Raw genomic sequence first — 25291 nt, forward strand, 5'->3', positions numbered from 1 at the left:
GTGAAAATTACCATAACTATTTCCGGCCCGCAAAATGTGAAAATTACCATAATTGACCACACAGTAGCGCATGCCCACAACATAGTCCGCATACACAGCAACCCTATGTCTCTTCGCAAGTGCAGCGACGCTACATTACAGTGCACACGACATACATTCATTTATCTCTTGCGCTAATCATCACCGCTCAATAACAAATCACTCAAAACACAATACGAAATCAGCTTCGAACTACTTTCCACATTCACGTCTACTTTCCTTTTGCTTTCACGAGGATGCTTTCAGTTTCACTTTACTGGCGCAATCCGCAATTACATGACTTTGCTCACATACGCACGCAAATTAACAAAGCAACATATCACATACATAGAATAAATACAGAAATAACAACGTACTAAATCACGTGGCTTATATCTTTGCTCTTCTCAAAAATCAGTGCCATCAAATGCCCCACATACGCGCTATTCGCTATGTCGACAACAGCCCTTTCAACATAGTAGTACAACAACAACGACAAGCGCGCGCGCGCCAAATATGGCCGATTGAGGAAAGACACAATGAATTTCTCGCAAGTTAGCAGTCAGAATAGCTTTGTATCAATGTATAACGCACACCAACTTGTAAAATTAACATTTCGGGGCATACTTCTGCAACGAATACTTGGTACGGTTACACAAAAATGTGAAAATTTCAAAAATCTGAGCCCAGGAAATGAGGATTTTCCAAGGGCAAGGGCGCCATTTTCCAACGTCTTTTTTTTCAAATTCAAAAGTTGACGAAAGCCCATTAATTTCTCTCGTCCGCCGGCCTGATCAAGTGTGAGTGGGACAATCGCCGTTACTACATCGAGCCCATCGCCTTCGACATGCAGCTAGTCCAGAGATACTGCATCGACGTTAAGGCTAACGCCTCAGTCACTGAGGTACACAGGGTAAAACACTTTTAAACAAGATTTCATGCAAACAGAATGGATCAAGCCAAATGGAAAGCCATTCATTTACATACGCTGTATACTTCGCTAAATTATCTTCATTGCTTACAAGAATACCATCAGAATAGCAAACAGTTTGGATCCTGATGAGACGCCACGTTCTGTGGCGTCTCATCTGGATCCAAACTGTTTGCAAAGGCCTTCAAAATTCCTTTTTACTACATCAAGCCCATCGCCTTCGACATGCAGCTCGTCCAGAGATACTGCATCAACGTTAAGGCTAACGCCTCAGTCACTGAGGTACACAGGGTAAAACACTTTTAAACAAGATTTCATGCAAACAGAATGGATCAAGCCAAATAGAAAGCCATTCATTTACATACGCTGTATACTTAGCTAAATTATCTTCATTGCTTACAAGAATACTATCAGAATAGCAAACAGTTTGGATCCTGATGAGACGCCACGTTCTGTGGCGTCTCATCTGGATCCAATTTGTTTGCAAAGGCCTTCAAAATTCCTTTTTACTACATCAAGCCCATCGCCGTCGACATTCAGCTCGTCCAGAGATACTGCATCGATGTTAAGGCTAACTCCTCAGTCACTGAGGTACACAGTACACTTTTAAACAAGATTTCATGCAAACAGAATGGATCAAGCCAAATAGAAAGCCATTCATTTACATACGCTGTATACTTAGCTAAATTATCTTCATTGCTTACAAGAATACTATCAGAATAGCAAACAGTTTGGATCCTGATGAGACGCCACGTTCTGTGGCGTCTCATCTGGATCCAAACTGTTTGCAAAGGCCTTCAAAATTCCTTTTTACTACATCAAGCCCATCGCCGTCGACATTCAGCTCGTCCAGAGATACTGCATCGATGTTAAGGCTAACTCCTCAGTCACTGAGGTACACAGTACACTTTTAAACAAGATTTCATGCAAACAGAATGGATCAAGCCAAATAGAAAGCCATTCATTTACATACGCTGTATACCTCGCTAAATTATCTTCATTGCTTACAAGACCTAAGGATTACTGAGAGTCCTTCCAGTCCTTCCGGTTGAACCAGTTCATGGTGTCTTGTGTTGAAAGTTGCTTGTGGGAAAGCTTGTGAAGCAACACAAACAGCATATCCACCTACCTTAATGGCTCTTTTATGCAAGGACATTGACCGCTCAGGCTAATCTGTGACAATAATTTACGCACATGCATTAAACCTGGTCTTCTCAAGACACTCTTGTACCATTTATACAGGTTAGTTGAGAAGACTTTAATGGTTACTGTTTCACAATCTAGAATGGGTTTCTGTTGGTTTGTTGGTTTGCGTCAAACTTTAACATTTGCCATAACTTTTGCAATATTGAAGATAACAACTTCATATTTGGCAGGCTTGTGTATCTCATGGAGCTGCACATTTTGAGTGGTGAAAGGTCAAGGTCATCCTTCTTTGAATTTTACTCTTAAAAGCTTAAATGAAATCGTTACACACAACAAAAGCACATCTGTTCTGAATTCATCGGCAAGACACTGCCTATCTGGTCTTACTGCACAGTTGATCAAATTCTGAATATGTGATAAACATAATAACTGTGAGACTTTTGCAAACCAAAGTTAAAAGCTCTTGCATAATGCATGAGCTGCTTACATAGATAAGTGTTATCATCACAGATACACATTTCTCATGGGTCCAAGAGACTTTGTAGTGAACACATAAAAATGGCCAGACATTTTTAGTACAGCACACTTTGCTATCTTGAAATTGATATAGGAGGTTAAATATATTTAAATGGTTCCTGTATAAGATTGATATCTATTTTACTTGCCAAGGGTTAATGCCTTTAAATAACTATGTACATTATAAAAATGAAGTGATTTAAAATAATTCAGTAACAGAATATACTTTAATGGCAAATGTCAGTTCATGTATCTTTTAATGGCACATGGCAGTTCATGTATCTTTTAATGGCACATGGCAGTTCAATCATGTATCTTAATGGTCAATGGCAGTTGATGTATATTTTAATAGCAAATGGCAGTTTATGTATCTTTTAAACCTCAAACGGAAAACCACTTCTCAAACACTCCATATGAAGCCATACCATTTCCACTCAGTAAAAAGTGAGACCTTTTCCACTCAGTTAAAAGCCATACCATTTCCACTCAGTAAGAAGTCATACCATTTCCACTCAGTAAGAAGCCATATCATTTCCACTTAGTAAGAAGCCATACCATTTCCACTCAGTAAGAAGCCATACCATTTCCACTCAGTAAGAAGCCATACTATTTCCACACAGTAAGAAACCATACCATTTCCACTTAGTAAGAAGCCATACCATTTCCACTCAGTAAGACGCCTACCATTTCCTCTCAGTAAGAAGCCATACCATTTCCACTCAGTAAGAAACCATATCATTTCCACTCAGTAAGAAGCCATACCATTTCAACTCAGTAAGAAGCCATACCATTTCCACTCAGTAAGAAGTCTTACCATTTTCACTCAGTAAGAAGCCATATCATTTCCACTCAGTAAGAAGCCATATCATATCCACTCAGTAAGAAGCCATATCTTTTCCACTCAGTAAGAAGCCATATCATTTCAACTCAGTAAGAAGCCATATCATTTCAACTCAGTAAGAAGCCATACCATTTCCACTTAGTAAGAAGCCATACCATTTCCACTCAGTAAGAAGCCTTACCATTTCCACTCAGTAAGAAGCCATACCATTTCCACTCAGTAAGAAGCCATACCATTTCCACTCAGTAAGAAGCCATACCATTTCACTTTAATAAGAAGCCATACCATTTCCACTCAGTAAGAAGCCATACCATTTCCACTCAGTAAGAAGCCATACCATTTCACTTTAATAAGAAGCCATACCATTTCCACTCAGTAAGAAGCCATACCATTTTCACTCAGTAAGAAGCCTTACCATTGTCACTCAGTAAGAAGCCATACCATTTCCACTCAGTAAGAAGTCATACCATTTTCACTCAATAAGAAGCCATACCATTTCCACTCAGTAAGAAGCCATACCATTTCCACTCATTTAGAAGCCGTACCATTTTCACTCAGTAAGAAGCCATACCATTTCCACTCATTTAGAAGCCGTACCATTTTCACTCAGTAAGAAGCTGTACCTTTTCCACTCAATAAGAAGTAGGTGGAAAGTATCCTCCCTGATTAGTCTGTGCAGACTGCATAGGCTAATCTGGCCGACACTTTACACATATGCATGAAACCCCCTTTTCACAGAGCGTGGCTCATATATTAAAATCCAGTGTTTTCTGTTTCAGCCCACTGACTTCACTACATACACTTACACAATCTCCGACCTCTCTGGGGAGCTTGACCCCAGTACGACATTGACTGTGAATCCGGTCACTGTGACCCCTGCTGACCCCTTGACCCTTGCGAACTCTGTCAGCCACACCATTGACTTCTCAGATACTGATACCGACCCAGCACTCTCGAGCCAGTCATCAGCATTACATACCCACTGGTAAGTTATTATATGTCAGGACAAAATGGCCCATTTTGTATTTCTTGTATGCATATCACTTATGACTTGATTTATAGACTATAAAATAAATTCATTCCATTCTTTATGTTGCTTATATGCATAATTATGAGTTATCAATACATGCGTATTTCAATACTGTTCAGTATGAACAAATTACATGATGACTCAAATCTTGTGTTTGATGGAAATCATTGGAATGGTGAGAGGGGCTTAACTTTCATTTGGTGCATAAATACATTTGAACCTTGCTCTGTGAAAAGGGGATATAATGCATGTGCTTAGTGTTGTCCCAGATTAGCCTGTTCAGTCCGCACAGGCTATTCAGGGACGACACTTTCTGCTTTTCATGTATTTTCCATTTAAAAATAGTCCCTTCTTAGCAAAAATAAAGTTTAGGTGGAAAGTGTCATCCCTGATTAGCCTGTGTGGACTGCACAGGCTAATCTGGGACGACACTTTATGCACATGCATTAAACCCCCTTTTCACACAGTATGGCCAATTGTAAATCCTCATGTACAGTCGAATAAGTGCTTTGAAGTTCCACTTGTTGTGAACAAAAAACTCTTAAAAACATTACTTTAACTCAGAAGTTTACAGCCATTTATTGAATAACAAATATATTTGTTTACAAAAAAAAACCAGAGCGCCATTGGGTGTTGAAAATCTATTGGCAAGATACAGGGACATTTATGCTGAAGTAAATGTTAAGGAGCAGTTGACTGAATGAAAATCTAAAAGGCTATAAAAACATGTTTTTTAGAATAAGTGCAAATAAATAAAACAAGAAGGGATGAAATATTGCAACCATCATAATTATATCAATAGGAAAATCAGAAATATGTATTGAGGGAGCTCGTTTATTTGTGAGAAAGCTAATGCCCGGATGTAAATGTTATTTCAGATTTGCTTTACCTTTATTTATGCTCTTGTTTTAATTAACGTTATCATTTCTATTCAGGAGACTGAAAGACTTTTTCATTCGGAAGCTAAGATCAAATTATATAGTTTTATTCTTGTTTTGTTTGTTGCTATTCATCATACTGCATTTTCGTTTAAGCAGAAAGGAACAGTTTGTTGTTGTTGTTGTTGTTGTTATATTTACAGAGTTCGTTAATTACTTTCATGCTGTACTTTGGATAACATGTTCTAAAAATTTGAATCTTTTGTCAAATCATTAAAAAAAGTCAAATAATACACAGATTAATATAAAAATACTGTAATTTGATCCACAGGTGGTAAGCGTGTGGCTATGATATTAATTAGTGAAAACATCATTTTGAATGATAAATAATCATATTATAAGGAAAAATTAACTTTTCTAAAAAAAATAATTTCACTATCAAATATATATATATAACAAGGTTTGCAACTCAAAATCACCCCAAAACAGGGTGCATGGCTTTGAACAGCCATATCTTCATCAATTGTGCAGCGATTTTCACGATCTCAATCTTATTCAACGCAGAAATAAATTTCCTTTCTGGAAATATATACGTCTTGCAATATTTTTACACATGCTGGGTCAACTTTTAAGAAATAACACGATACTCAACTTGCATGACCCAGTTGACACTGATCAGGCAGTATTTATGAATTAAATCTCCAGGTGTAAAGACACACCTCGGCATTGGACCAATGAAATCACTCGTGTGTTTAAAATGTCAGTTAGTTGAAATGTATGTAAACAAAGGTTTCAAACGGCGCTGGACAGTTAGTTTTGATGCATAATGTAACGGCAAGCACGGTAATAATGTTTTTTTTCATACGTTTTATTGAATTATGGTATCGAGGTTCGTAAACTTTGCAGGGAAAATGCCCTTTACTCCGGGAAGATTTCAGTCTTAAATACTGCCTGATCAGTGTCAACTGGGTCATTCGAGTTGTGTATCGTGTTATTTCTTAAAAGTTGACCCAGCATGTGTAAAAATATTGCAAGACATATACATTTCCTGAATGGAAATTTATTTATGCGTTGAATAAGACTGAGATCGTGAAAATCGCTGCACAATTGATGAAGATATGGCTGTTCAAAGCGATGCACCCCATTTTGGGGGTGATTTTGAGTTGCATACCTTGTTATATATATATTTATTAGTGAAATTATTTTTTTTAGAAAAGTTAATTTTTCGTTATAATATTATTATTTATCATTCAAAAAGATGTTTTCACTATTTAATATCATAGCCACAACGCTAACCACCTGTGATTTGATCCCCCTCTCTTGCCACCCCAAATCCCAAGGTAAACCTTGTTTGTCCATGATTGGCACATAGGATATTACGAGATTATAATCAACCACTTAATGCCCGATGTTTAACGTGAATGTGTTTCTATTTAAAGTTATATATTCAATAAAAATTTTTACAGCCTTACACTGTCAAAAGGGGCCATAAATCCATCCATACTGCCTACAGCAATTGTCAAATCAGAAATCTCACCAGTGCCTATAGCTTCACAGTCACCAAATGTCATTAACATTAGGTATGTATGTATAAATGTATAAATATGTTAAGTTTCTATGTTCCCGGGTAGGGTGGCATATAGCTGTCACACTGTCTGCCTGTGTGGCATTCCAAATTTCCTTATTTTATTTTCACATCTTTATCAGATTATTAGCTGAATTTTGGTATGTGACTCTATCAACATGACTTGAGGATGAAGTTTGAGTTTTGGTCCAGTCCATTGATTTTTGCAAACGTAACGGGCCTTTTACTAAGAAATTTTCTTTATATTAAATATTTTCCAGATTTTTTTTACGCAACGCTTTCAGATATTTAGCTGATTTTTTAATAAGAAAATCTACCATCTTGACTTACAGAAATGAAGTGTGAGTTTCGTTCCATCCATTGATTTTTGGGAAAGTTATGGGCCTTGAACGTAACAATTTTCTCTCAAATAGCTTCATTGTGTTTCACAAACACAGGTCCTGTAAACTACTTTCTTCTCCAATGTACATGTTAGTCTATTTAATTTTTTTAAACCCCCCCCCCCCCTTCTCCATTGGCAGTAAAAGGGTACGTAGACTCAAATCAACATGGTAGTCTGTCAATTTGTCCTGAGATATAAACTTGTTTCCACTGAGTTCTGCTACACTTTTCAGTGTACAATATTGAAACTTACAGGAAATTTTCCTTTATTATACAAATCTCTGCATGTGCAAACAATTACAAGTTGGGACATTTTACAACTTAGTTATTCTATAACATCATGCTTCCTTTTTATTGCGGAATATTCTTATTCACAAATGTAACAAATTCTAGTTAGCTCGGCTGTTTTCGGAGAAAACTCGAGGTATTGTCATAGCCAGCGTGTCCGTTTCCGTGGTCGTGTGGTCCGCAAACCCTAAACATTTTGTTAAGGTTTTGAACATTGGCTCTAAAATCAAAGTGCTTCAACCTACAACTTTGAAACTTCATATGTAGCTGCACCTTGATGAGTTCTACATGCCACACCCATTGTTGAGTCACTAGCTCAAAGGTCAAGGTCACTTTGACCTAAAAAAAAATTTTTTTTAAATTCTGACAAGCTTTCATTTATTCAAAACTGCACCCGCAGCCGAGCGTGAGTATTTCAGCCTTCAATTATCGAATGCAACAAAAGTAATTCTCAACAATATTTCAGCCTACCACTATCGCCAACATCGGTTTCTCAGATCGACACAATCCTCAATGGGAAGGTGAAGATACAGCCCAAGATTGAACCCAGGTCCAATCCTTCGAGTCCAAAACGGGCTCGAACCTCTACATCAGGTAGGCCAGGTTTTCAGATATTGCATGCTTTCTTTGAGCTTCGTTCAGGGCAAATTGGGCAAAATGCCTTTGCGTTAAGGCTGCTCAGGGTAATCAGAGATGACACTTTCCACCTAAACTGGATTTTGTTTCGAAGATACTTTCTATAAATGAAAAATTCCATCAAGCAGAAAGTGTTGTCCTTGATAAAGTCTGAGCAGACTGCACAGGGTAATCTTTTGAAGACACTCTAAGAGTGTTCTCCAGAAAACTTTCAGAAGCCTGTTATATTTTCAAAGTAGCCGGCGACTTAGCATTAAAACAGGTGTATTTGCACCATTTCAATTGATATTTTGGGGAAAGTAGCCGGCATTTAGATTGAATGTTACCGGTGAAATCGCCGGCTGTCGTTGCTAACACTGACTTAAAGCATACTCATTAAGTCCATTGTCCCAAAATGAGGCTCATTTGTTATTTTGTGGACAAAAAGAAATAAATGAGTACGTTAATTAAACATTTTAATGATTTTGACAGTCTGGCAATTTTATTCAGAACAACTTTTTCCAGTTGTTGCAGGTGAACATTGCAAGTATCCAATTTAGTTATAAGATTCAAAATAAGATACAAATATATACCTCATATAATTTCAGAAATATTATCATCATTACTTCAACAATTTACATTTTCAAAACTAGTAATGATTACACATGCTTTAGACATGGCTAAGGTGACGTTTAAAATTTATATCACATAGTCAGATAAATGCCTAGTTAAAGAATTGTCTAGCATTACCATGGGGTCTTACATTCATTGTATCAGTGTACTGCCATGATGTATCTTTATTGAAAACTTTTTTTGGCTCACTTGTCAAAGGTTTACTTCACTGTTTACTCTTGGTCATTGCCTCGCTCTTAGCTAAAAATGGATGCCAATACCCAGGCATATTATACATGAGAGGGGGGGGGAATAAACAAGGCCTTCAAGAAAAGGTTTGTTTGTGTTTCTGTTTATAATGCTAAAATCACTTTTCAGTAGAGCTCAGCTCTCCAAAGTCGCTGGTGCTAACACAAGAGGAATTTGATCGTCTCACACACCAGGGGGTGCTGCGTTTCCAGCCTCCCAAACAGGAGAGTATTCTCCCAGGGCCAACTGCTCTTCCTGCCACACGTGTTGTTACTGCCCCTGGCCTTCCTGTCCCGCAGGTGGTGCCAATCTGCACAAGTACGATATCACTGCTAGAGGATAAAGACGTACGTTTAGTTACTTTAAACCTATTTTTAGCAGCTCGATTGCATCAAAAGCTTACGGCTGATTGAAATGGTCTCTAGTCCATATCCTGGTTAAAGCCAGTACTAGGGGAGATCTAATGAAGGCTCCCACAATGGGGATTTAGCCTGTGACCTCCTGGTAGCCAGGCGGACACCATATCCACTCACCACTTCAATGTAAGTTTGTAGTCGCATTTTTTTATGCTCCCCCAAAATTTTTGGGGGGGAGCAAATAGTCGCCGCTTCGTCTGTCTGTCAGTGTGTCCGTCCATCCATGCACAATTTTTGTCCGGGCTATTTCTCAGCAACTAATGACATTCCTGTAATTCAATTAAACTTTATGGGAAGCTTCACTACCAAAAGGAGATGTGCATATTATCAGGTGGTTCTGGTTGGATGATTTTTCATAGAGTTATGGCCCTTCGAAATTTTCCATTATCTGTACATATAGTGCAATTCTTGTCCGAGCTTTTTCTCAGCAACTTGTTACGGGAATTCAATGAAACTTTATGGGAAGCTTCACTACCAACAGGAGATGTGCATATTATCAGCCGGTTCTGGTCGGATGATTTTTCACAGAGTTATGGCCCTTTGAAATTTTCTATAAACTGTACATATAGTGCAATTCTTGTCTCGGGCTATTTCTCCCCAAATACTGACTGGAATACAATGAAGCTTTATGGGAAGCTTAACTACCTTGATGAGATGCGCATGTTATTAGTGGGTTCTGGGTAGATGATTTATTGAGTGATTTATGGCCCTTTGAAATTTTTAAGTTGCTAAACCATCCATCGTATTAATTTTTTCCAAAGTTATGCCCCTCAAGACGTTTCCTTTTATTAACCAGGTTTTTAACCAGGTTTTCCGAAGGAAAAAACTGGTTATTAGATTGGCGAATGCGGGCGGGCTGGCTGGCTGGCTGGCGGGCTGGCTGGCTGGCTGGCGGAATAAGCTTGTCCGGGCCATAACTATGTCGTTGATTGTCAGATTTTAAAATCATTTGGCACATTTGTTCACCATCATTGAACGGTGTGTCGCGCGAAATAATTACGTCGATATCTCCAAGGTCAAGGTCACACTTTGAGTTCAAAGGTCAAAAATGGCCATAAATGAGCTTGTCCGAGCCATAACTATGTCGTTCATCGTCAGATTTTAAAATCATTTGGCACATTTGTTCACCATCATTGGACGGTGTGTCGCGCGAAATAATTACGTCGATATCTCCAAGGTCAAGGTCACACTTTGAGTTCAAAGGTCAAAAATGGCCATAAATGAGCTTGTCCTGGCCATAACTATGTCATTCATTGTGAGATTTTAAAATCATTTGGCACATTTGTTCACCATCATGGGACATTGTGTCCCACGAAAGAATCACGTCAATATCTCCAATGTCAAGGTCGCCACGACTAAAAATAGATTTAAAAAAAAAAAAAACTTACAAAGGGGGTTAATTTTTTTAGGTCATTTCAAAAGTTCAGTTTGAGTTTTCTCCCTTTATCACATTTTTTATTCACAATGAAAACCTGGTTTTGTGACAATTTTGTCCCTTGTTTGAAAATAAAATGCAATATTGTGACAAAAAAAATCTTTGGAGAGCATCACCCGTCTCCGACGGTTTCTTGTTTACATTGTTAGTACAACGTGAAGTGTGATTTGGGCTAGTAAAAATTGATTTAACTAAATGCCAGTCGGTCTTGTCCAGATTTTACCTTATAATGCCCCCCTTCGAAGAAGAGGGGGTATATTGCTTTGCTCATGTCGGTCTGTCGGTCGGTCTGTCCGTCCACCAGGTGGTTGTCAGACGATAACTCAAGAACGCTTAGGCCTAGGATCATGAAACTTCATAGGTACATTGATCATGACTCGCAGATGACCCCTATTGATTTTGAGGTCACTAGGTCAAAGGTCAAGGTCACAGTGACCCGAAATAGTAAAATGGTTTCCGGATGATAACTCAAGAACGCTTAGCCCTAGGATCATGAAACTTGATAGGTAGATTGATCATGACTCGCAAATGACCCCTATTGATTTTCAGGTCACTAGGTCAAAGGTCAAGGTCACAGTGACCCGAAATAGTAAAATGGTTTCCGAATGATAACTCAAGAATGCTTAGGCCTAGGATCATGAAACTTGATATGTAGATTGATCATGACTCGCAGATGACCCCTATTGATTTTGAGGTTACTAGGTCAAAGGTCAAGGTCACAGTGACCCGAAATAGTAAAATGGTTTCCGGATGATAACTCAAGAACGCTTAGGCCTAGGATCATGAAACTTGATAGGTAGATTGATCAGGACTCGCAGATGACCCCTATTGATTTTCAGGTCACTAGGTCAAAGGTCAAGGTCACGATGACCCGAAATAGTAAAATGGTTTCCGGATGATAACTGAAGAACGCTTATTCCTAGGATCATGAAACTTGATAGGTAGACTGATCATGACTCGCAGATGACCCCTATTGATTTTCAGGTCACTAGGTCAAAGGTCAAGGTCACAGTGACCCGAAATAGTAAAATGGTGTCCGGATGATAACTCAAGAATGCTTATGGCTAGGATCATGAAACTTCATAGGTACATTGATCATGACTGGCAGATGACCCCTATTGATTTTCAGGTCACTAGGTCAAAGGTCAAGGTCACAGTGACAAAAAACATATTCACACAAAGGCTCTCACTACAACGGAGAGCCCATATGGGGGGCATGCATGTTTTACAAACAGCCCTTGTTACTATAATTGGATTATTATGTGGGCTAGTGGATGAAAACAGTTAATGTTAAGATTGTTGAGGCTGTTAAATAATTTCACTTGTAAGGAGCTTCCATTTTATTTCTTCTTAACATTTTCAGGAACTTGCAATTATACTAAACAGGCCTGATTTCTCCTTTATGTTGATGTAGTATATTTGCTTATTGTTATTTTTTTGCAGTCAAAAGCTATGAAGAGACAACAACGAATGATTAAAAACAGGGAATCAGCCAGCTTGTCACGAAAACGAAAGAAGGAGGTATGTAGTCTGGTGAAGTTTGTGTCTTTAATTAACCCTTTACCACTTAGATACATATTTTACGCATTTGTATTCCCTCAGAAAGTTAAATTTAATTAAAAACCTTCCTTACTATATTCAAGTTTTAAAGGCTTCAATTCCAACCCTTAGATACTGATGAGCAGCAAACAGCATAAAATCTGTACAGACTGCGAGTTACTTGCAGGCTGTTCTTGTTGAATGTTGTTTGCACATAGCCATTTTCACTTTGCTTCTGAGAGGGAAAAGGTTAAACAAAATTCACAGTTTTTTTCTGCTAGTTGTATTTAAGTAAATATTATCAATATTACAATTTTATGTAGACAATATTTGATCTCGGCATGTGGAGTTATTTTTTCCTAAAGAAAATCTTGGTATCTTGCTTCCTATATGAGGGAGTGGGATGTTATCATAGTCCTACTAAGTGATTATACAAAATATTTGGCTTAAGATTATTTTAAAAAAAATCTTTATAATATCCCTGTAAAGTAACAAATTCCTAGCACCACTATTTTTATGCCTCGCATGGTGTGTGAGTCTATCAACATGACTTAGATATCAAGCTCAAGTTTTGTTTCGGTCCATTCATTTTTGGTGAAGTCACAGGCCTTGACCCACACATTTTCTTTAGAATAACAGTTTTTTGAACTTTTTCCTAACTGCTTGCATATTCTGACCTGTGTCAGTCTACTTACATGACTGACAGAACAAGATTGAGTTTCGTTCTGATCAATTGATTTCTAACGAAGTTACAGGCCTTGGACTTAACTATTTTGTCTTTAACAAACACAGCTCTTGTTTTTCATAAGAAAAAAGGCATCAAACGTAAAATGTAGGTTTGTCTTGTTTTCAGTACATGTCCACCTTGGAAGAAAGACTCCAGGAGACTTGTGATGAGAACGAGAAACTGAAGATGGAAAACCTTACACTGAGAAGTAGACTGTCACAACTGCATTCAGAGGTGAGTGGAAGTCCCCAACTGTAGCTGGATAAGGAGACTGTCACAGCTGCATTCAGAGGTGAGTGGGAGTCCACTGTCACAGCTGCATTCAGAGGTGAGTGGGAGTCCCCAACTGTAGCTGGATAAGTAGACTGTCACAGCTGCATTCAGAGGTGAGTGGGAGTCCCCAACTGTAGCTGGATAAGTAGACTGTCACAACTGCATTCAGAGGTGAGTGGGAGTCCACTGTCACAGCTGCATTCAGAGGTGAGTGGGAGTCCCCAACTGTAGCTGGATAAGTAGACTGTCACAGCTGCATTCAGAGGTGAGTGTTGGTCCCCAACTGTAGCTGGATATCTGCATTCAGAGGTGAGTGGTGGTCCCCAACTGTAGCTGGATATCTTAACCCTTTCCCACTTAGATTAGTATTTTCACCCATTTGTTGTCCCTTGGAAAGTTAAATTTAATTTAATACCTTTCTTACTTAAGTCAAGTTTTAAAGGCTTCATCTCCAAACCTTAGATACTGATGAGCAGCAAACAGCATAAAACCTGAACAGACTGCGAGTTACTCGCAGGCTGTTCTGGTTTTATGCTGTTTGCACATAGCCATTTTTTATTTGCTTCTAAGTGGGAAAGGGTTAAACTCATAAAGCATATATTAAAGGCTAAAATGGTACCCTATATAATATTTATCTCTACATGTACTTGTACTTAAGTGCAGAGTATCTAGTACATATCAGTAGGAATCAACAACTTATGTGTGATAAGTTGTACTTATCGTCATTTGGTGTTGATGCAGCAAGTTTGTACAAAAGCCTGCTCCCAAAAATATGAAAGTATAAGGATATTGTTCTACAACCCTCGATTACATGATGCTAGTAAGAGGAAAGCTGTATAAAATTTTGGCTCAATATCTTGATACTTTCATATTTTTGGGAGCACCCTATTGAACATAATTGAAAAAATTCTGTCATCATGAAATATATTTTGCTATGGTTATAGTTATTATGCACGTCATTTCCAATTCGGAGCGTGGGGATTATGTGGTTATCTCCGCCATCCATCTGTCCGTCCGTCCTGGCCACTATCTCCTCCTACACTATTAGCACTAGAACCTTGAAACTAAAAGACATGGTAGCTATGAGCATATGAGCGACAGTGCACTATTTGGAATTCTGATCTGACCCCTGGGTCAAAAGCTGCGACGTGGGGATGCATTTCTAGTTTTGTCTGTATCTTTAACAATTTCTTTCTTTTACAGAATGAGTATCTCAAGAAGTCACTGTCTGTTAGCCCCAACTTGAAGAAGACCATTGTATTGGTGTGCTGTCTGTTCTTCACGCTCAATCTGGGATCTTGGAGGTTAGGGTTGGATCATTGATCATTTAGACCTACAAGAATAATCATATTAACAAAACAGATATTGGTATAACAAATGAAATTTTAAGACAGTGTTTTTTTCCGGAAATAGGTTTCTTGCATAGTTATGTCTAACAACACAACATGTGAAAATTTTCTTCTCGGCCTTTTTTAGAGATTGAAATATCAGAAAGTGCTTCATCGTTTTGTATTCCTAACATTCTTCAGCATTGTTTTCTACAGATAATGCATAGAAATTAAACAAAAAAGATGTTAACCACAGTGATTCTTTTTTAAATGTGTTTGATCAAAAATTTGTTGTTTGTTGACAATAAAAAATGTATATGTTGCACAATTATCAGTGATAAAAATTATAGCTGTACAATTATCAGTGATAAAATTTGTTAATTGCCAATCTGTGATAAAAATAAGTATAACAGCTTAAAATGGAACATTATTGTTGCAATAAATAAATAAATAAACATGGCATCTATGATTGTCTGTACACTTCAGCTCTATAATGTTAACAAGCAGGCCAGATGTTGGGACAGACTCTCTAACAGTATCTCAAGTGCACAGAGGTCGCCACCTAATGGCTGCCACACCGGAAAGCTCGGGCTCAGATCTCGGATATCCGGACACGGTTACTGACACAGCAAACCGGATTCACGATTTCTTTATGAAGTATGGTAGTGCTGGGGTGCACGCTGGTGACAAGACGTTCAATGCTTCCGACGTGCCCCCAATGTGTCCTACATATTACAATAAGACGGAGTCAATGAGGTGAGATTTTGTTGTTATCTTCACTAACTACCAATGAATTTAATTGGCTTTTGAAAACTCTGTTCGGCTATATGTATTTGTTTTAAGAAATATATAGCAAAATTGAGATGAATTATACATGATGCCATAAATTTGGCTCAATAAAATTTCAAGCTAGGTATGTTTGAGATGTCAATGTTTTTTCATGGTGAAATCTTTGTGCTGAACAAAGTTTTTAAAAAAAAGTAAAGATTTTTCCACTAAGAAAGTAAATATCTCATTGTTGATAATAATACACCAAATTTTCCACTTAAAACGTTTTTTAAATCCTTTTGGGTCCATCTATGCTGCTCAGGTGGTAATACACTAGATGGCATATTTAATTGCTTGTTCATTCCCATCCTACAACATAACTTGTTGCTACATCTGATACAAGTAGGGCAGATGTAAAATACTGATATAACTATATGGGCCTTGTTCTGGGAAAACTCGGTTAATTAGATGTGCGTAAAGTGTCATCCCAGATTAGCCTTTGCAGTCTGCACAGGATAATCAGGGACAACACTTCACCTAGACTGGATTTTCATTTAGAAGAGATTTCCTTGAAAGGACAAATTCCATGCAAGCAGAAAGTGTCATCCCAGATTAGCCTTTGCAGTCTGCACAGGATAATCAGGGACAACACTTCACCTAGACTGGATTTTCATTTAGAAGAGATTTCCTTGAAAGGACAAATTCCATGCAAGCAGAAAGTGTCATCCCTTATAAGCCTTTATCTGGTACAACACTTTACGCATGTGCAAAAAACGGTCTTCCTAAAATGTGGCTCAAATAAGAATTAAGAAACCTCTTGGTCAGGTTGGCAGAGCAGTTGGCAGGTTGGATGTATCGACATGAGGAGAAGAAGAAGAAGAAGACAGGGAAGAAGGAGGCAGAGAAAGAAGTGAAGCAGCTGAGACCTATCTCCTCTGAGACGAGCCATGCGGGGGGAGATGGGGCCAGGGCTGGACTCCAAGTACAGGTACACTCTTCAATATGTCCAATAAAGCAACAATCCTTAGAATCAAAACACGCCTAAAAGTTTTTGGGTTGGTTTTTTAGCTCGGCTGTTTTCAGAGAAAGCCTGAGGTATTGTCATAGCCAGCTCGTCCGCTGTCCACGTCGTGCTAAAAACCTTAACATTGGCTCTTAAATCAAAGTGCTTCCACCTACAACATCGAAACTTCATATGTAGCTGCACCTTGATGAGTTCTACACGCCGCACCTATTTTTGGGTCACTAGGTTAAAGGTCATTCTATCTATGAATACTTTTAAGTCCCAAAATTATTATATGAATACTTTTAAGTCCCAAAATTATTTTCAACTTAAAGTAGTGAGCAATGAGAATTTGTGTAACTGTATAGAGGGTGTATTTTCGTTGGTTTATATATTAATATATTAGTTATAGGATTTAACTCCTACATGTTAATGGATGTGGGGCGCAATGATTTAAGCCGTTAAGACAAACGACCTTGCCTATATAGGCCATGAGCAGAGGGACATGAACCCTGGGTAAGACACATAGTTAAGGTCAACTGGAGCCATTTTTGTGTGATAATTCATGAGTCTAATTTACTTTCTGATCGTTAAAGTGATAATCATGCGCATGCCATGTAGGTAAGTGATGTTCAAGCCATTGCGGACTGTACAGGCTAATCTGGGACGAATCTTCAATTTCTTGATGGACACGCAATTAAGCCCAGATAGGCCAGATTTCTCAGTGTGTGGCTTTCATAGACCTAGAACAAACTGTATTCATCCTGTGACTGCTGTCACCTGTTACAGTGTTGGTGACTATGCTTGCCCATGTTACTCACTGGTTCCCATGTTGTTTCAGTGCTGGTGATGCCAGGTACCAGATTCAGCTCTACGAGGGCTCTGACACGGGCAAGGACTTTCTGAAGGCTCTACATCGGAGAAATGACACCTTCTACGTACTCAGCTTTGACGAGGTATTGCATGGTGTTCATATCAGATGTTATCATTAATTTAGCATACAAATTACAGTAATTACTCAGGTATGAACCACACTTATGTATAAGATTCTCTTGATGTTATTAACTATTATTGTTATCATTAATTTAGCATACAAATTACAGTAATTACTCAGGTGTAAACCACACTTTTGTATAAGATTCTCCTTAAAACTGAAATCTTATAATATGAAAAAAGTAGCCCATGAGTTCAGTTCTCACAGCCGCATAAGTGACATTATGCTTCTTACTAGCTATTGCTAAGCACAGCCACCTTGTCATATTAATGTCATACTAGTATTGATTTAGTCATTAAATTCTTGTTAAAAGTTTTGGGATTATTAAAAAATCTCAGGAAGAGCTTATCTTTTAAAAGTTTTTTATGTGTATCAGTGGTTCATGTGTAAATGTATAAAAACTGAAAAATAATTATAATATTAATAGAAATCATGCGTAATTGTGTCCTTCTGGTTATGTAAATTATTTAACGCCATTTCAATGAGTCATTATGTAAATCCAGAAACAGTCTGAGTCAGAGGTTTAGAAAGCATTATCTGTGATGTCATGTGCACTGCAGTGAGTGCTGGTGTTTTCCATTGAAGGCTAATGTTGTTTTTCAGGATTACTACCTGGTACCTGCTGTCTACCACAACAAGACATCCAGACCACGCATGTCACTGGTCATGCCGGCTGTCGCACTCAATGGTAGAAAATATAGTTACTCTGTCTAATTCCATAACCCTCTACCACTCAGATAAGCACTGTGACTCATTTGCAGTCCCATAGAAAGTCAAATTAAATTAAAAACTTTGTATGTCCCCCAGTCAATACTGGGGGACATATTGTTTTTTGTCCTGTCTGTTTGTTGGTTGGTTTGCGTCAAACTTTAACATTGGCCATTATCCCATAACTTTTGCAATATTGAAGATAGCAAGTTGATATTTTGCGTGCATGTGTATCTCGTGGAGCTGCACATTTTGAGTGGTGAAAGGAAAGGTCAAAGGTCAAGGTCATCCTTCAAGGTCAAAGGTCAAATTTTGCAATATTGAAGATAGCAACTTGATATTTGGCATGCATGTGTATCTCATGGGTCTGCACATTTTGAGTGGTGAAAGGTCAAGGTCTGGTTAAGATACAAAAACTAAATAAAGAGTAATTCTCGCACTTGTTCATAAGCGTTTATTTCTACGTTAATCTGTATAATGCACATGTATTCAGAGGTGTAAAAATCTGTGGAAAGCTTTTCCTCCAGTAGGGATTTCTTCTCAAGTCGCCTTTACTGACTTTGTATTCACAGTAATTTTCACTTTAGTCATAGAAACCCGAAACCAACACAAAATTTCTCCTATGATTTAAGTGTGAATATGGATGCTATTCCCATCCCTATTTAAAAGTGAACTACTATATAAACCAGAATGAAATTATATGTGAGGATTATGTTATTTATCTACATTTAACATACAAACACATGTCATTTAATTATTTATTTAATCATAATACAATTTATGAAACTGATAAAAAGATTACATGTTTGTATTTGTAGTTCAACGTGTTTATTTAGAATTTAAGATTGTGAAAACAACAACTGTTGGCTATGTGATAGTTCCCTTAGAAAGCTTATAAAGCTGCATTTCATTTGAACCTAGCTGTGTGCAAACAAGTTTTAATGCATGTGAATCAAGTGTTGTCCCAAATTAGCCTGTGCAGTCTGCACAGGCTTATCATGGGTAAAACTTACCGCCTTAACAGGATCTTTGCAAAGAACAGACTACCATTTAAAAAAATACTATAAAAGCAGAAAGCATTGTCCCTGATTAGCCTGTACAGCTGCACAGGCTAATCTGGGATGACACTTTATGCACATGCATTAAACCCTGTTTTCCCATAACGCACCTCACTTTTCCTTTCAGAGTCCATGATGCCGCGAGATGATGAGGTGGGAATGATGCAGATCGACTGTGAAGTGATGAACACCAACCTGATCCACGTGAGCAAGTCTTCAATCCCCCGATACGCACGCGGCAAGCACAACCACACCCAAACCAACTTCAACAACCAACCAAAAGCCTGAGAGCTGGGACAGAACTTAGGTCTAACAGATTGTCATGGAAAAGTATGCTGTTTTAACAGCCTGAAAAGGCTTTTAAAATTGACAGTTTTTTGTCGGTGGACATCATAATGTGGAGACTTAAATGACCCTTAAAATGTATCATTTGAAACAGATAAAATGAGTGTTGAAATGATAATGCTTTTAATGGTTTAACATACTTACAGATTTGTAGATTGTCTATGGAATGTCAATTGTGTGTTGAACTGATATGTACAGCTGATTTATGTAGCAACCATGCTTTGATGAGTCTTTGTTGTTTGAAAACAACAACAATGGAATATGGATAGCGGTCTGAAATAGGTTTTATGATTGCAGACATAGTTGATTTAGTCAGATTGCTGACATAGTAGACATGTTTAAAAAAGTATCGCTAATTTATTGACTGTGATTAAGAGGCATAGAAACTATTTTTAAATTTCTGAGAATGGCACAAACTTGTTGATGCTTTTAGGAAGTGTTTGTTTGTAATTGAAATAGGTATGTTGTTTTAAAGAATAGTTAATAGAACTCAGTTTTTAGATTGAAAGTTATGGTTATTGTGTTACATGAGCAAAATGATGTGATTTTTGTTGTGTTATAGTAGTAGAAAAGATATTAGAAACATAGTGCTCAATGAAGATTTCTTCTGAGTTAAGATATTAGAAACATAGTGCTCAATGAAGATTTCTTCTGAGTAATTTTAAAATGAATGGAGATGTGAATTATCATTCTTAAATAGACTTTCTCTTCAAACTTTTAACACTGTATGACAATTTACCATTACCAGCTACAAGTCAATACAATTATGTAAACTTGCAGCTTTATAACACAAAAATACTTACAGAAATCACTGTTCTATCACTGACCAAATTAATGTATTGAATGGAGTGAGATACAAAAGTTTATTTGAAGGCAGCTGTTTTACAGATATTGTTCATGACTAATCGTCTGTCATTATAATTGTTCATAAGTGGTTGTGTCTCATGTCTTTTCTTTTATCACAATACTTACAGCATTATATACATTTGTATTTTTCGGTACATATATTCATGGCTGCTTGTCAAAATTGATCATTTGGACTTCACATAGAACATACAGATTTAGAAATTAACTTCATCAAGTTTGTTGATTTTAATGTTTATTGTGTCTATGAATGTAAGATATGTGGACAAAAGCTGATACTTCAAATAATGATTTCTTCAAAGATTTAAATATTTGAATTCCAGAATACTTGGACCATTGATGTATTCATATGTTTGTGTATTATGTAATAAATGTGGGACACTTATGGTACATGTTTTAGGGTTTATTTTGTTTAGTTGTAGATGATTTAGCTTAGATTTTTTATTTTTATATAAGTATAATATTTACTGTGAGAGTGTAATGAAACTTTTGTCAAATGTACAATTTTGCAAGAAAAAATATTTGTCAGACGAATGTTTTGATAAATGGAACGTGTTTCCAGCTGAAACGTGTATTTACAACAAATTGTATTTCAATATGTTGCTACATCTAAAGAAAAACACATCAACAAAACTTATATGCCATCTTTAGCACAAGTATAATTTTAGACTGTTTCTGCTATGAAAATGATTGGTGTTGTGTTAATTTTTAACCAGGTTTTCCGAAGGAAAAAACTGGTTATTAGATTGGCGAATGCGGGCGGGCTGGCTGGCTGGCGGGCTGGCGGAACAAGCTTGTCCGGGCCATAACTATGTCGTTCATTGTCAGATTTTAAAATCATTTGGCACATTTGTTCACCATCATTGGACGGTGTGTCGCGCGAAATAATTACGTCGATATCTCCAAGGTCAAGGTCACACTTTGAGTTCAAAGGTCAAAAATGGCCATAAATGAGCTTGTCCTGGCCATAACTATGTCATTCATTGTGAGATTTTAAAATCATTTGGCACATTTGTTCACCATCATGGTACAGTGTGTCGCACGAAAGAATCACGTCAATATCTCCAATGTCAAGGTCGCCACGACTAAAAATAGATTTTTTTTTTTTTTAAACAAACTTACAAAGGGGGTTAATTTTGTTTGTTCATTTAAAAAGTTCAGTTTGAGTTTTCTCCCTTTATCAAATTTTTTTTTCACAATGAAAACCTGGTTTTGTGACAATTTTGTCCCTTGTTATTATATATTATATAAACATGGTTTTGGGTGTTTGCATCTAATCATTCCATTTAACCTGTATGTTTTTTGTGTGAATATTGCATTTCGATTTCTTTATTTATATTTATGTGTGGAATACAATATGCAGTTATGTAATGGCATAAGTCTAATATTCCTGTGGCCTTTACTCTTACTATTTAACCATTTTATGCTTGACATTTCTGAGGGTTTTATGAAATCGCCTCATCGGTGCATAAAGGTACCATGTGCCTTCTAATTTCAATGGCTTGTGGTATCTTTTTTCACCAAGGGGGCGATATATGCTTTGTGCTGTATTGTTGCTACTGTAGTGATTTGTAACTGACGATGTTTGAAATGTTGTAAACATGAGGCTTGTCAGTTCTTCTCATCGAGATCTACACAATTTTGAAATCCATTGCTGGGTATTTTTAAGGTGCCTGTTTTTGCCATATTACTGTATTACGTTGACAGGTACTTAAATAAAGTATACTTGCTTTTAATTTCCATTTTAAATGGACTTGTTCACATGTTTTAGGTTTAAAAAATAATCTTATTTTATACAGCATAAAAAATCTATTTTTAAATAGTGTTGAAGTTAAGATAGACAGTTGAAACATAAATTGCTCGTTGGTATTCAAAATCCAGTCCTTTAAGAGCTAATCTCTTACACTCAACATTGTGCCATTCAAGCTTGTCAACTTTGATTCTTACTCTAATGCTAGGTTATTGATACTAACATAAACCTAATAACTAATGAATAGTGCTACAATTACTGTAAAAAACATTTAAATCCATTTCAGTTGATGATTACCCATGAAGGAAGTAATTATCTATTATGTTTGTCTTATAAATGAGTGTTCTTTTATATGTATAATGTATAAAACTTGGATTTGCAAGTTGTCAGTGAACAGGGCCAATGAAAATAACGATTTTATGGTGCACATGCCCCATTGTCTACAAGTCATTGTACGATTATGTTTGATATGTAAACTATGTAATATCATGTTCAGTGAATGTTTAAATATGAATTGTCATTCCTTTTTTCCAATGATTTGTAATTGACATACTTCCAAAATCTAAATTAATTAAGACGTCTTAAGTAGCATGAACAAATGATTTGTTAAAACATAAGTTATTGATGACAAATTATTGCAGGAATACTATTTAGGGTTTCAGAAAGCATTTTCTGTTTGCTTTAATGAATTATAATTTTGAACTGTTTAATCCAACCAGAAAAGAGCTCCTATACGTTATTTTAGCCCATGTAAAGCAAAGTAATAAAGAACCACTTTTTTTCACTCCCTGAAATGTGACGTCAAGAGTTGTCTCCCTTGTTGGTTCATGCTATCTTTAGTAATTTAGGAACCCTTACTAGATAAGTATGGTTAGGATGCAATAATAGTAATGGCTGATGAGTGAAGATTTTTATTCTAGTGCAAGTCATTTGTTTTTGTAAGTCGATGAATCATGTATCTTCCAAATATTTTTTCTGATGAATTCGTTCTCAGTTTGCAGATTTATCTCTTCTTGGCTTTAATTTTGTTGCATAATATTTATCAGCTGCTATTATTACTTGACTTGTGATTAAAGTCTGGACCATGATTTGTGGATACAATGATGTGCAATGGGTTTTTATATTTAACTGCTTATTGTCAAATTAACCTATACATATTAAATGTTTTTGTTGTTGCGATCTACGAGATTTGTACGGAGTTAAATGTTAATGCTTTATTAATAGCTCGCCTGAGTACAACATGCTCATGGTGATCTTTTGTGATTGCCTTGTGTATGGTATGCATCGTCAACAAATGCTTTGTGGTGAAGACTTGAAGAGGCTGCATATATTGTCCATTATTTCACATCTTTATGAAACTTGGTTAGAACATTTGTCCAAAAGATATTTCGGCCAATATTGAAACTGTGTCACATGAGGTTAAAATATAGCTAGGGCCTCTGGCTCAAATTAAAGAAAAAGCTTGTGAACAATTATGAAGCCACATTTATTGCTCAATCTCCACAAAACTTTGTCAATACATTGTTCATACTGACAAAATTCTAAACTTGGTTTCTTCATGGCAAAATAATATGTAACTAGGTCAAATTATTAAAAAAGCTTTTTTGAAACACTCTAGAGGTCAGGTAACATTTATTGCCCTGTTGTCATGAAACTTTGTGAGAGCATTTGTCCCAATTATATCTCTGACTAAGTCCGAAATTGAGTAATTTTGTGGTTAAAAACTAGATCACTAGGTAAATAAAACAAAAGGCTCTTGAGCATTCTAGAATTCACATTTGTTCGGGCAATCTTCACGAAACTTGCTGTGATATTTGTGCTCATTGATTTCTGAAACAAGTTAGATATGGTTCCTGTCCATTGAAAAACATGACTGCCACATGGTAGGGCATTTGTCCTTATTTGGCTATAGTGAAACTGCACTCTTTAGATGTCACTTTTTGTTTACCCTCTTACCATAAAACTTGCTTGGTATTTACCAATACATGTAGTTTGAAAATGATTATGGATTGTTCATGAACATGACTGACAAGTGTTGGCTCAGTTTTTCTTTTAAGTCTAATGTGAAAAAATGTGAACACTTTCTACTCAGAACAGTTAAGTTCCTTGTGGTCTCACTACTTCTGTGGTAAGACTGTTGTGACACCTTATAAATCAGCTATATCAAGTGTAGTTGTAGAGTGTTTGTATATGGTCGTTGTGTGCATTTTTTAACTCTGTATATCGTGTCTGATATGCTTTATGGATGTGGGTTGAGTTGTTGTGCATATATATTTCTAGTCACAAGATATCGAAAAACTTTGGCAGTTTTAACATATAGTTAATTATGTAGAGTCAACATCTAATATAATATATATCATTTTGTTGAATTAATTTGAATACATTTGACTTATTTTCATGTTAATTATATTCGATCTTGCACAACATGAATGATATATGTATATAATATGTATATCAATAAAAGTAAAACGTTTTCATTTGTTTGATTGATTTGTAAAGTAAGTCATCTAGGTAGACTCACACACCAAAAATGAGGTCAATATCTGCAAGTGTTTAGTAAAAAGTCAGGAAGTGTTATTTTAAAGAAAATGTCTAAGTCAAAGGTCGTAACTTTGCCAAAAATCAATGGATCAGTGGACTGAAGCGAAACTTGAAATTGATCTTTAAGTAATGCAGATAGGCTCACACACCAAAAATCAGGTCAATATCTTAAAAGTGTTAACAGAAAAAAATTCTGGAAATGAAATGCCAGACTGCTATATGCCACCCTGTCATGGCGTCCTGGAAGCTTACACTTTTCTAGGAAAAAATCTTAATATCTGGACTAATTTTTAACAGTAAGTATTTTGTATTACCGTAATATTTCAGGCAACGTTTTCAATTAGAAACAGATTGGTGGTAAACAATCATAATAATCAAATAGAATAATGTCATCTCGAATGCATCAGGGACAGTTTGATACCACTTAAAAATATACTCCCGTCAACAACAAC

General features: G+C 36.7%; 2 protein-coding genes across 5 annotated transcripts in view; both read left to right on the forward strand.

The window, feature by feature from the left end:
* The window catches only part of LOC127840119 (cyclic AMP-dependent transcription factor ATF-6 alpha-like), a 99469-nt gene extending 74698 nt beyond the window's left edge, over nucleotides 1-24771 (forward strand). Inside the window, exon 18 of one of the 3 annotated variants that reach the window (XR_008030422.1) lies at nucleotides 23880-24771. Coding sequence is in view for 1 of the 3 variants with exons in the window: in XM_052368581.1 (XP_052224541.1) it covers nucleotides 19467-19627 (161 nt within the window). In the remaining 2 variants the exon portion in view is untranslated. Of the gene's footprint in view, nucleotides 1-19466 lie in introns of all 3 variants that reach the window. The other 2 variants (XR_008030421.1, XM_052368581.1) reach the window with 2 other exon arrangements.
* Nucleotides 532-18211, forward strand: LOC127840122 (cyclic AMP-dependent transcription factor ATF-6 beta-like). Of its 2 annotated transcripts, none has more exons than XM_052368586.1 (13): nucleotides 532-931; nucleotides 4232-4437; nucleotides 5418-5444; nucleotides 6827-6940; nucleotides 8081-8208; nucleotides 9220-9437; nucleotides 12385-12462; nucleotides 13334-13441; nucleotides 14684-14784; nucleotides 15295-15564; nucleotides 16402-16564; nucleotides 17421-17535; nucleotides 18177-18211. In XM_052368586.1, exons 1-12 carry the CDS (start codon nucleotides 866-868, stop codon nucleotides 17427-17429), a joined length of 1488 nt encoding a protein of 495 aa, XP_052224546.1. In that variant the 5' UTR covers nucleotides 532-865; the 3' UTR covers nucleotides 17430-17535; nucleotides 18177-18211. The 2 variants fall into 2 exon arrangements, with proteins under 2 accessions (XP_052224546.1, XP_052224547.1); XM_052368587.1 differs by having other exon boundaries at nucleotides 532-922.
* Nucleotides 24772-25291: the final 520 nt, after the last annotated feature.

Source organism: Dreissena polymorpha, chromosome 7 (genome assembly GCF_020536995.1).
Source record: "Dreissena polymorpha isolate Duluth1 chromosome 7, UMN_Dpol_1.0, whole genome shotgun sequence".
NCBI classification, from domain to species: domain Eukaryota; kingdom Metazoa; phylum Mollusca; class Bivalvia; order Myida; family Dreissenidae; genus Dreissena; species Dreissena polymorpha.

What these genes read in the sequence shown, in the direction of transcription:
- LOC127840122 (XM_052368586.1), top strand. Translation starts at nt 866, where the DNA reads ATGCAGCTAGTCCAGAGATACTGCATCGACGTTAAGGCTAACGCCTCA. An exon ending in TCAGCATTACATACCCACTG is followed by an intron (nt 4,438 to 5,417) that starts GTAAGTTATTAT and finishes ATTTCTATTCAG; the next exon opens with GAGACTGAAAGACTTTTTCA. An exon ending in CACGAAAACGAAAGAAGGAG is followed by an intron (nt 12,463 to 13,333) that starts GTATGTAGTCTG and finishes TCTTGTTTTCAG; the next exon opens with TACATGTCCACCTTGGAAGA.